The sequence below is a fragment of the Callorhinchus milii genome, unplaced genomic scaffold, assembly GCF_018977255.1.
Source record: "Callorhinchus milii isolate IMCB2004 unplaced genomic scaffold, IMCB_Cmil_1.0 Scaffold2, whole genome shotgun sequence".
NCBI lineage: Eukaryota > Metazoa > Chordata > Chondrichthyes > Chimaeriformes > Callorhinchidae > Callorhinchus > Callorhinchus milii.
In genome coordinates this window covers 68242944-68255688 of record NW_024704743.1, presented here as the reverse complement: position 1 = coordinate 68255688, position 12745 = coordinate 68242944, and the positions used below count along the sequence as shown (strand labels likewise).

The 12745-nt window shown below is 40.7% G+C and overlaps 1 protein-coding gene across 8 annotated transcripts in view; it reads right to left on the bottom strand.

Moving 5' to 3' along the window:
* Positions 1-12745, bottom strand: part of tpk1 (thiamin pyrophosphokinase 1) — a 137097-nt gene that overhangs the window by 81817 nt on the left and 42535 nt on the right. For all 8 annotated transcript variants that reach the window (XM_042345934.1, XM_042345938.1, XM_007907613.2 and 5 more), the window contains 3 exon segments: positions 10956-11025; positions 6582-6654; positions 1647-1742 (listed from right to left, as the gene is read on the bottom strand). In XM_042345934.1, the coding sequence (XP_042201868.1) occupies positions 1647-1742; positions 6582-6654; positions 10956-11025 (239 nt within the window).

The following is a 12745-nucleotide window of genomic DNA, read 5'->3' as shown; positions in this document are numbered from 1 at the left end:
TCAAGACCTTCTGAACAATCTGTTCAATTAAGGCCCTTTGAGGACTGAGTGATATTTTTGAGATATTTCTTTCTATTGGTTTTATGCTTTTATTTCACTCCACAACAAAAGCCTGGCTTGGCACCAATATTATTTACATTGCGCAGATCGGTGGAGTAGTCTTGCCCCCTCTTTGCCCATCTTCAGATCGCATGTGAAGACCTTCCTCTTAAACCATGCCTAGGGTCAGCTCTCCTCTCTTCCCAGTTAAATGTAAAGTTTTGCCACTGTTAAGCACTCGAGATGCTGCCCATCTGAAGCGTGCTTATATAAATACAAATCGTTGTTGTTGCTGAGTAAGGCTGAAGTCTTATCAATACAAAGAAAAAAAATACTACACATGTTTTTTTTATTTGGTAGTTCAGCTAGTCTTTAACCCTACCCTCTCTTGCTTCAGAGATCAGAATTGAGTTCACAGTTTGGCTTTGACAAATGCGATTTATCTTCTGAAAGTTTTGGATCACAGTTAACAGGAAATCATATCTTAGTGGCAAGGAATGTAAGACATTTTTCCGGGAGGCAACTGCAAGATACACGCAATAATTTATATATTTGTTAGATTGCTGTCTGCTTTGAAATATTTATTTTTACTTGCAGCAAGAAGGATCTTCAAGCATAACTCTGCCTAAGACTTATCTCTGATAATAAAGAGAAAATCATCATTCAAACTTGATATATCAAGCATCCCTAGCAGCAACTCAAGCAGTCCATCTGATTTAATTGCCATTGATGAAAAGGCTGGAATCTATTAGTTTAACAGCGTCTATGGAAAGCCAGAAATCTGAGCATTTTCTTCAGGGCAACACCTTGGACTGATCAACACCATTTGATACACCAAATAAGATTAACCTAAAAGATCCAATTTGATACATGTTGCCAAGAATGGGGAGGAGCAAAGACTTCTAAAAAGTTGTCTCTTTGGAAGCAACATGCTACGTCACACTGCATTCAAACAATTTTAGTTATAAATTATGTCCTTATATTTTCTAAAAGCTATCCAAAGGGACAAGAGATTATAGAAGGGTACAATTCAATTTCTTTACAAATTGATCCCTGCAATTGCTTCTGAGACCTTTGGAACAGATATCGTTTGTACCACTTTCCTCTAACAAGGCTGTGGTGGAGAGGTAGTATGATGTAGGTTTGTTTTTGCGCGTGATTAATCATTGTGTTTGTTGAGCACTGCAAATGTGTTTCCTGGTCCGTCAATCCCAGTCTAGCAGTGAGTGGGTGTGAGGCAAACTGCATCAGACAACAAGTCCATGACCTAGATTAGTTCATTTTGATGAGCAGTAGGACAATGCTGTTATATTTAGACTTCTTACCTTACTCAGTCAAAATCAATCACTTCTGGAAATGCAGAGAACAATGATATTTGAACCCAAAGGTTTTACTTTCCACTTATAAAAATTCAATGAATTATGTTATCCGTTCACGAGGACTTAGATTTTTTTTTAATTTCTAGATTTTAAAGCACAGCACTATGGGGTTCTCAATGCTCTGGAGCTTGTGGAGGAAACTGGCTTAAAGAGAGGACTTCAAACCACATCATATTAGTCTGACATTATTTGAATTAATCCCAGACTTGATGCATAATGGCACAATACCTGCAATGCTTGTTGCTTTATTTTGTGCAGTAGTATCTGAAGGCATTTTGTGAAGTCAGTGAGATCTTGATCTGGAGTCTCGATGATCTCACATCCCTGAAAAACAAACAATTACGTGGTTTTCTTAAACCTATAGAACAGATGATATTTTTGCACCACTTTCCTCCAACAAACTGCAGATCATTCGTCTACAAATTAACAGTCACTACACTTCACAGCAAAAATCCTATGAAGCACTTTGAGACGATTTGACATGACAAGTTGTTTTATCAAGTGCAAGGATAGTGTGTGTCAGTCTGGCTCAGTGGTAGCGACCTCGCCTCTGAGTCAGTGACTTGAACTAAACTGACACTATAATGTGCGGATATGTTGCTGGGGAAATTGTTGCATTGTTGGAAATGTGGTCCTTCAGATATTAAATCCGATGTCCTGTCTGTCAGATCAGGTGAACGTTAAAGATGCCATGACACTATTTCAAAAAAGAAGTGAGTTTCTGGCATTAATTCGCAAATCCACTTCATAGCAAATCCTGTGACGCACTTTGGGATCTCCCCCCAATGTGAACGGCGCTGTACCAAATGCATGGATTATTATTATTGTTATAATGCATCTGAGATATAATAAAACGGTCAAAATCTATTTAGTCACTGACATTTTAAGAACCAAAAATGTTGAAAATGCGAGTAGTAGTGCTATTTTTCAAAAATATCCATGAGATTAATTTTTTGGCGTCAGCCGAATATCTGATACATGCAGAAACCCATTCATCTATTGTACATTACTGAGCACTTTAGTGGTGTGTAGTAAACTTTCTTTTTATTGCACATAAAATACAACTGGCTGTAATTGAGTAAAGATTTAGCACTTTGCAGCAGTTTGATTTTAGACAGGATATTTGAATAGAAAAGCAATGTGATAGAGAAGATGGGAGTCGTGTCACAGTCAGCAGTATATTGGGCGCCCCTACTGGAAACATGTTCTGTGGTGCTTTTTCCAGTGTGAGGTGCCAGTTACATTGCAATTTTGCCATTCAAGTGCCTTTTCAACCCCACTGAATATAACTAACTGCAGTTCACGTAAACTGACATTTCAATCTGAATAAAGAATTCATATACAGGGGAAAAGAGATAAGGGAGCTAAACAAAACGGGAGACAGGAGTGGGACAAGATTAGTAGAAAGGTCATGCATTTGTGTAAACTCAAATTGTTCAAAACTGTTAACTTGCAGTTAAAGTGTGATAGATAAGTATCTCTCTATTTGTGATATATAATAATCCAGAGTTTCTAGAGTACTGAGAGTAGCACATATGCAGACAATTATCATTTGTCCAGAATGGAATGGGCACTTTCTCCCTGAGAGACACACCTGCCTACCTAACCTCAGAAAGTTTAGGTACATGTCGTGAAGAGCCAAAGCTTTTGGACCTCAGTGTATGCATTGGAGTATTACTGAAGTTTAACCAGATAAACCAGCTTGCCAGCTTAGACGGACTGTGAGTCCCGAATCCCAAGTCCCGTTGTGCAGCTTGAACCTATCTTTTGACTCGGAGGATCATAATTCATACAACAGGATAGGCAAAATAAATGGGAAGAAACCCTCCACATATTACATTCTATAGATGTCAATATATTTTTTGCTGGCTCCCATCTCACCCTGCACCCACCCTTACTAAAAACTGTAAGCAATGTTCATTAATCTAATAGGTACTTGGATTCCACTCTCCGAGGCTAGAACATAACAACACAATTACATTTGGGTTATTTAGTTCATCCTGGTTAACAAACCATATTTGTGACCCATGTTTCGGATGCATATTCTATCAGAATCCTGCCTCAAGGACAAATTTAGATCAGCTGTTTTGCGCTTTCAGCCACTACGCCCCGAACACTCTTCCTCTATTCCTCTGCCTTGCCCCTTCCTTCCCCATCTTCAGGTCGTGCCTGAAGACCTTCCTCTTCGACCATGCCTACAGTCACCTTCCCCCTCCCTCCGGCTTGGAGTCGTGCTCCACCATTGGGACACTACCCTGCGTGAGGGGCGCTATATACAAGCAAGTTGTTGTTTTTTATCAGTTTTGTTCTGAAAAACTTCTATTCATTCTTCATTTATTCAATACTGCAAGAAATTGTGAGAAACAAAATCTTTTCTTTTCAAACATGTTTTCAAGCCTTTTCCACTTCATCTCCCTGCCAATTTTGTTAGTGGATTTGGATTACAACTGAAATCTATCGTGAATACTGATAATGAGTTATTGAAAACTTGAATGTCCTTCACTTCTGCCACTGTTTCCCTTTCACTGATTCTTAAAACGCCCAATATGTCTGCCATTGTAATTCTTAAACAGTTTACACCTTCAGATGATACTCACACAAGTTATTTATCCACATTTTCTCTGCTCAACCCTGAATATCCTTTTAGCAATTATTGATTTATTTCTGCATCTGTTGAAGTTGCCCTTGCTCTTTCTTCAAAATATTTGTTTATTCTTTATACCCGCAGTTAACTCACTACTTGAACATTTAAACTCTAGCCTTGATTGTAAATGTTTGTTGTTTGACAGCAATATATTTCATTTGAACTCTTTCATTTCATCCTTGAAAGCTTTTCATTTCTGCATAGCGTTTTCCCATGCCAATATATTTTCCAATTTATCTTTCCCAATTCCATTTTTCTGGCTATAAAAATTGCTCTTCTGAAACACAGTTCATTAATTTTATTGCTTTTGTTCTTGTCTTTACCATAATATAGAATGTAATGATATGATGATCCTGATCCTATATGCTTCTGGTTCTGCACAAAGAACTTCTTAGTTTCCACCTTGTGAATTTCCTTAGCAATTTGAAACATTTGATTTATGATAATCTTCTCCCTCCTCCTCCCCCAATTCTTTCATTCATAATAAAATTAAAGAGAGCTTTCTGAGCCTCTCCTCATAACTCAGTGATCTAAGTTGTTAACAATCTTGTCTGCCCTTCCTCGCAATTTTCCAAATCCGACTTCTTTACACGGCTGTTTTCTAATGTTAACAATGATGCCATTCTATATCTTGCTGCTTTGGTACAGTGTTACTCTTTACCAAGTCACCAAGTCATATAATTCCAAATATGGATTTATGATCATGCTACAGATATAGTTTTACCGAATTTTTTCCATTTGACTAAGACCAAGAATTATTCGGAAGCAGATCCCAATGAAGTTCATTATCACTTTCTGAAACAGATACAATAGGGACTTCTGCTCAACTCAAAATAGTCTAGCTAGGAAGGCAGGGAAGGCATCCAAAAGCCACAGCAAATGTATTCAGTGAATTAATAAGCTCTACAGTCCAAGAAAGTGTCAAGTTCAATTCTTGACTGTAATGAGTTAGTTGCTACAAATATATGTGATGTGTGCCCAGGGTATAGGAGAGGAAAAAGATCAATTATGATTTAAGTTCCTGATTCATAGTCAATGTGTGTGTCCTAGGTTTGAAATTTGGTGTCCAGCCTAGTCAATGTACAACGAACCAAGAAGTTAATCTATGTGAAGCGTGCTATATAAATTTGTTGTCGTTATTTTCGGGAGGACCTATCACTCATAGATTCCCCTCTCCAAACCCCCTCGCACACATACACACACACACACACTACTACTACTAGGGCACATTCGAGGTCCAGAAACACATCAGCCTGCAGATTAACTAAATATCATGGTAATAAGCAACATCCTTTGCAGGCTATTAAGAGGGGGCTTAACACATAGACTGCCTAGTATGTTTGGGTATATGTTATTTTGATGTTTTCTGATGTTGTTGACCTGTGCTCCTTCCTGGAGTGTTGAAGAAGTTGTGATCCAAAAAGTGATTCTTTCCATTCCACATTCCACTACTGGAATAAAATACTAAACTTCACTAAAATAGGTCTGGTTATAATTCATTTGCATTTTAGCACTAGCAGTGATTTATAGCATCTGCACAATATAAGGGGGTTGCTCAGGCCTTAGGAGCTGGTACAGAGTGCAACAAGGATGATCGCAAATGTTTAAGGGATGAATTAAATTTAAGGAATGACTAGATAAGCTACGGCTCTTTAATCTTGAAAAGAGATGTCACAGAGAGAATCTTACAGAGGTATACATGGTGTTCTATTTAGATTAAGGAAGTAAAATCCAGAATTTTAGATACTCCAAGCAGCAGGAAAAGGGGGCACAGGATCAAAACAATTTTAGGATAGACAGCATGAAGTATTTCTTTGCACAGCAGGTAATCAATGATTGAAATGGATTACCAGGAAGAGTGGTTGAGGCAGGACTCTGAAGTAATTGAAGAAACAGCTTGACACTGTATTGGGAAATTCGTAGGGCAGGCATTCTGGAAGAATGAGTTTAAATGGGTCAAAGAGCCTTCTTCATTCGAACAAATCTTGTCATTTGCAAAGGTGAAATTGCACAAGACGCTTCTAATGACAGCTACTAACTGGATACCTTAAAATTCTGCCAAAGACCAAAAATGATTGCTATGAGTGCAAGAGGCTAAATGCTGTGAAAATAATAATAAGCCTTGCATTTTATATATTCCCTTATTACATCGGAAGAACGACTTAAAGCACTTCACAGGATTTACAGTGAAATGGAGTGACTGTATATTTGTAGGCAAAATACCTCAAGAGTACTTATGTCCAACTCAAATTTCCTCTTTGATTTTTGTCTTTATTGCTAAAAGTACTTTATCTGATATTGTAATGCCAATAGATTTTTAAAAAAGGAACCAATACAACTTTTACTGGACTATTGCTTACCCTTGTGAACATTCATTCAAACATATTGGCAACTGATTCTATTTAATGACTGGATCATAAATACTCAAGAGTCAAATCTAAATCTAGCACTGGCATAAAATATTATGCAGTAATTTGCAATTGGTTTCTTCCTGATCAATATAGCATAAATGCTTTTACCTTGACTTGGTAATACTCTTTTACTTCTGGTCTAATGGAATCTAAATCTCCACTGATGAAATGAGGTAGAAATCTGAAAAAGAAACAGTAACAGAAAGAATCACTTAACATGGGAAATAGTTTATTTCCTCAAAAGCGATCAAATACAATTTCAAGTGTCCAGAGATAGCTAAATGCAGAAACAGATCTACACCACAGGCAACAGAGCCCTGGAATTCTTCACATGTATCATTGTACTATTCAACAAGTCTAAAATGCAATCAGGCACCAAAACAATTAATATGACATTTTCTTCAGGGAAATGACACAAAACCAGGCGTTTTCTGACATTTGCTGGAAGAGCAAATTCTCCTTGGGCTTCTGCAATGTAGGCAGAGGTTAGGGATTGCAATTTTAAATGCAAATTAAAGTGTCGTTTAACATTAACATGAAACACACACCCTCCCCAAATGAGTTGAACTGTACCTTTTTACTTCGGGAACCACAATATGTATTGCTGGCACTTTGTACAGCTTTAAAAGACCTGTTGTAATGGATGTGTTTTTTTGGGTGGCTCATCACAAATGCTTTACTATGATAAGACTTCTATTCTTCTTTTGCCATCACATATATGCTATAAATACCCAAATAGTCTTTTAAAACAATTTCAGAATGAATATTTTACATCAAATTGAGGTAGTCATTCTCCTCTGCAGACATGTCTAGAGATAGCATGTATAATTAATTCTCTGTATTGGCACGAACACATGCTGTATACAAAATCCTCCAAACACCAACTCTAATTCAATTACTGTAATAACAATACCCAGCATTAAAGGGAAATGTACAAGAAGTGTGTGATCCTCTGAGAAGCAACTCCTCTAATACTCCAGGGAACAGCAGTCCATAAACAGCATATAAAGGACACTTCTGTACTAAACTTTCAGAAAAGCCTATGGTAGTTAGTCTTTTACTATCTTCAATTTGGCAAATATCTGCACATAATGTCAACTTTTGCTGTCACATTACATGGATATTACTTTCTTCACATTTAAACTACGTGTATGGCACTATTGCTAAATAGGTGCATCCATCCTTCCCCCACTGTCAGTGCCTGAATCTGGCACGGTGTGACATCCAGTTCAGCATCTAAGAATCAAGATCAATTTATACACTTGTATCAATAGAAACCCAGAAAGAGCAACTACGAGGTGAAAAATGCAGCATTTCATAGCAGATTCAATGTGATTATCACACACTGAATCAAGCGCTCCAGATCACTACCTCGCCTGAAGGGAGCTATATGCTTGCAAGTTGTTGCTGTTGAATCTGTAACAAAATGTCACATTTTTCCAGCCATTCCAAAAGCCAGGCCATGAAATTAAGCACTCCCCCACCCTCCCACCGACTTCGGCATAACAGCTTCCTCCTGAAGGGAAACCTATGGCTGTGTCGGATATTGTTAAACAGGTCTGATTTCTTTATCCAAACCCGAAACCAGCATTTGATTGCTTCACAGAACACAATATCATTAAGGTGGTATTCCTATCTTAACTGCACTCTAATGCATATTGGAATGATTGGGAGCAGCGATCGAATGGAGATATCTTTGGGTCAATCATGTTACCAAGTCCAAGGTGGCAGGGAGATGCGGTGTTCAGTTCTGTGGCTATGTTCTCTTCCAATAGCTTCTCCTCCTGCCACAAAGCAGTCACTTGTTGTATTCCTCAGAGCTCTATACTCAGGCCTCTCCTTTTCAACATCTAATATTCTCCTGCAGAGTTAAGTTACTATACTTCCACATACACATGGATGAGACACAACTATCTCTGCCTCTACCCTTAATTTCAGGACCAATGCTGTTATGGCCGATTTCCTGTCATATCAAGTCCTGGATTAATTCTAACTTCCTACAGGTAAATATTGACTAGACTGAGGCTCTCCTGCTTGGCTCCAATCAACACCTTCTCTCCTTAGGCACAAATCACATAGATCTGCACAGTTGCTAACCTACCTCATGTACCCCACGCCAAGTTCTGCAAGTCCATCTAACCCATGCTCGGCTCCACTGGCTCCCATTCCCCAGTAGATCAAATTCAAGCTCCTTGTCATTAATGCTCAAAACTCTCTGATCTTGCCACAACCAACCTGCGCAACTTTCTTCCACCCTCATGTCCTGTCCGCTCCCTCTCAGCAAACCCCTGGCCTCCTTCATGTCCTCTGCATAATCCACCTGACTATCGGTAGCGAGCTTTCAGTCATTCTGCCTCTGCTCTCTGGAATTCCATCCCAGATTCCCTCCAACTTGGCCTCTCCCTTCCTACTTTCAAAATCCTCCCAATACCCATTCTTTTGACTGCACTTTCGGCCACCTTCCCACCAACCACCCCCCCAGCTTGGACTCCCAATCAGCTGTGTGAAGTGCTTTGAGATGAGCTCCTCACATGAAAGGCACTAAATGTGAATTGTTGTTGTTATTATGTTGAACCAGTTTTGAAATTTCACATTTTTCACCCCACATTTGTCATTTCAGATTCAACAACTTGCATTTACACAGTGCCCTTCACATGAGGTAGTGTCTCGAAGTGCTTAACAGTTGCAGTTTGACAACAAACTAGGAAGAGGGAAGGTGACTGTAGGCACAGTCAAAGAGTAAGGTACAATCTGAAGACTGATAAGCAGGCGGCAAGGCAGAGGAATTTAAATCTTAAGATAATAATAATAAAAACACAATAGTACTCCAGCTGGGACTGCTTTACACACCACCTGCTCCCTTGAGCTCATCCTCAGCCCTCTCCTTACCTCCCAGCTCCACCTCCTCGCCACCTCTACTCTCCGACACTATCAATCTCTCTTTATCATCTGGCACCGTTCCTATCCCCTAAAAACAGCTATAATAACCCCCATCCTGAAAAAACCTTCCCTGGACCCATCCCTGTTTTCTAACTACCGGCCCATCTCCAACCTCCCTTGACTTTCCTTGAAAGTGTTGTTACTTCCCAGCTTTGCTCATTTCTCTCCTACGACTCCCTTCACGAGCCCCTCCAATCAGCTGCTGCTCACAGTACAGAAACTGCTCTGAACTTCAAGGCGACAAATGACATCCTGTCCATCTGTGACCAGGGCTCCCTCTGCCTCCTCATTCTCCTCGACCTCTCTGCTGCCTTCAAATACCCTGGGATCACTCCATCCTCCTCCACCGCCTCTCCTCTCACCTCAATCTTCAAGGTTCTTTCCTTGAATGGTTCAGGTCTTATCTCTCACACCGTTTCCAATTTGTCTCCGCCAACGGTTTCCCTTCCAGCCTCCGCAGTCTCGTGCAGTGTTCCTCAGGGCTCTGTCCTCGGTCCCCTCCTTTTCAACCTCTACATGCTCCCCTTTGGTGAAATCATCCGCAGTTACGGGGTCAACTTCCACACGTACGCGGATGACACCCAACTTTATCTCTCTGCTTCCACCCTCGAATCCAGGACATCTGACGTCTTGACAGACTATCTGTCAGATATCAGGTTCTGGATAAAAAACAACTTTCTACAGCTGAATGTGACCAAGACCGAGGCCCTCCTGATTGGCTCGCGCTAGCGCTTCCACACCTCAGGCACTGGCAGCATCAGCATCCACGGATGCACACTCAACCTCACCAAACCAGTCAGGAACTTGGGCGTATTGTTCGACCTTCAACTGTCCTTTCTCTCCCATATCCATGCCATGAACCGCTTTGCCTTCCCCCACCTCCGTATCCTCGCTACCCTCCACCCTCCTGACCCAACCCCCTGCTCGGGCCCAGATCACTGACGATCTAGCGCCTTGGGACGTCCTCCCGATGTGAAAAGCGCTATATCAAATGCAAGGATTATTAAAGGCGCTTTACAAATATAAATGTTGTATTGTAGTTTTGTATTGAATTGTTTTAAAGGAGGATTCAGCCTCCTGGCAACTCCACTATATCTGCTGGCCTGGCACATACATATTCTGCACAGCGAAAGAAAAGTTATCATATTGTGAAGTGTATTTTTTCTAAACAAACAATGAAGGAAGGCTATTGCAGCAAACTCTGAATTTCCTGAAGGCAGACTGCTCATAAATATTTTTTAAGCAGTGGAAACATGAACATTTATCAGCCAGCTCTGTCCTTTTCACCTGTGACAAGGGTAAATGTAATCAGAGTGACTGACACTGACTGATGAAGAAAGTCATAGATGTAAAAGACTTTGCTCCTCTCCTTGATTTCTCTGACTGATTAGTGTTTTTGTTATACCCAATTTTTCCATTTTAATAAGATACGACAGAATTACTTTTATATAGGAATTCATCTTTTCCCTCAGAAGGATCAGACAACTCTGCAATTAACAAAGACTTTGATAGTTGAAGAACTGAAACAGCCATTAGCTTTACCTCTCTTGCATTCCGTTTGTATGATGATGAAGTTCATTTGCTCCCCCATCAGCACACGCTCGAACAGCAGCTATATAAAACAAGCCGAGATAAAAAAGGACAAAAGATGATCCCAAGCAAGTTTGCTTTCATCCTTGGAAATGCAGCACAATTTCTGCAGACGTTCCTGGTGTATTCAGTCAGATACGAATCACAATAAATTAGTAGTGGCTTGGACAGGCCATACCCCTGTTGTAGTTCAGTTCTCATCTACTTGGTAACAATGGGCAACACAGAACAGATGTCGAAAAGAATTGTACTAAGGAGGTCTTCTGCTTTATAATTAGAGCAGGGTGGTCAACAGGGACCCGGCGGGTGTTTCTTTTCAGCCTGAGACGATTTCCAACACTTCAGAACTCTCCCTCCCCAGTGAACATCCTCTCAGGGCAGCAGCAGGAGCCAGTGGTTGGGAGGACACAGTGCGGAGATTGGAAATAAGGCCGCCTGTTACTGCAGTGTGTTTCCGAGTTGAGGGGAAGGCAAGTGCTTCTCCTTATCCACTGCGTCTTTAGCAACCTCCGGCTCCTGCCCTGCAGATAGTGAACCGTACGCTAGTTGGAAGATTGAGGGTGGGGGGTGTGGTGAGGGAGGGGGAGTGAGGAGAGAGGAGAGAAAGGGGGAGAGGTGGGAGATGGGGGAAGAGAGGAGGGAGAGAAGAGGGGCGGGGGAGGTTCTGCCCAACTCCAATGTTTTAAGGCACATCTCAAAACGCACATCTTCGACTCCGCTTTCGGCCACCTTTCCCCTTCCCACCTCCCACCACTAGCTGGACTGCTCATCCATCATTGTGAATGCCTTTTGGGATGTCCTCCTGATGTGAAAGGTGCTTTAGAAATATAAATTGTATTGGATCTTGTATTCTTATGTTATCCATCATGACGTCCAATAACAATACTATTTAATTTAATTTAATCGAGGAACCAGCAGATACAGCTGGATAAGTTTACAAATCTCATGAAGAAATCTCATTCATTGATTTCGTTCATTCCTTCCAGAATATCAATCCTACTGTTTTGCCATCGCGGCATCAAGCTGTTTCTTAAATTAGTCCAGTATTCTAGCCTTGACCACCCTTGCTGGTATCCCCTCCGCCACCCTAAGCTTCTATCCTTTTGTTTTGTTGTCTTGGTTTATCTGAGAGTCTATACAATTGACGAGCATCTCTGTCTTGAACTCGCAACCTCCTGACTCAAGAGGTGAGAGTGCTACTAACTGAGCTAATCCAACGCCTGATCCTCACATAGAGAACCTTTTTTTTCCTGGTCAGCAGATTGGCTGTATTCAAATGGTTTATGGTAGAATCATCATATTTATGACCTATTAGGTAACACTGAAACACTAAAAGCATTTTTATCTCTTTGATTATTGTTCAATGAATTTGAAAGGGCATTTAATGTTATTTTACATTAACATCAGTAAAACAGATAAATGTGGGCATTAATATAATAAATAACAACGCTTGCATGTGTATAGCTCCTTTCATGTTGGAAGAACAACAATAAATGACATTTGTATAGCGCCTTTAATGTCGGAAGGACATTCCAAGGCACTGGACATTTAAGGATTTGCACCTGAGCTGGGGTTTGGGATCAGGAGAACTCGAGGATAGAGGGAGAGGGGTAGGAGTGTGGCCGAAGGCATGGTCAAAGTGGAAGGTCTTGAGACAGGCCTTGAAGGAGGCGAGGGAGGGATTCAGGGTGGAGTTCCTGAGGGTGGAGGCAAGAAAGCTGAAGGCCAGTCCGCCAACAGTT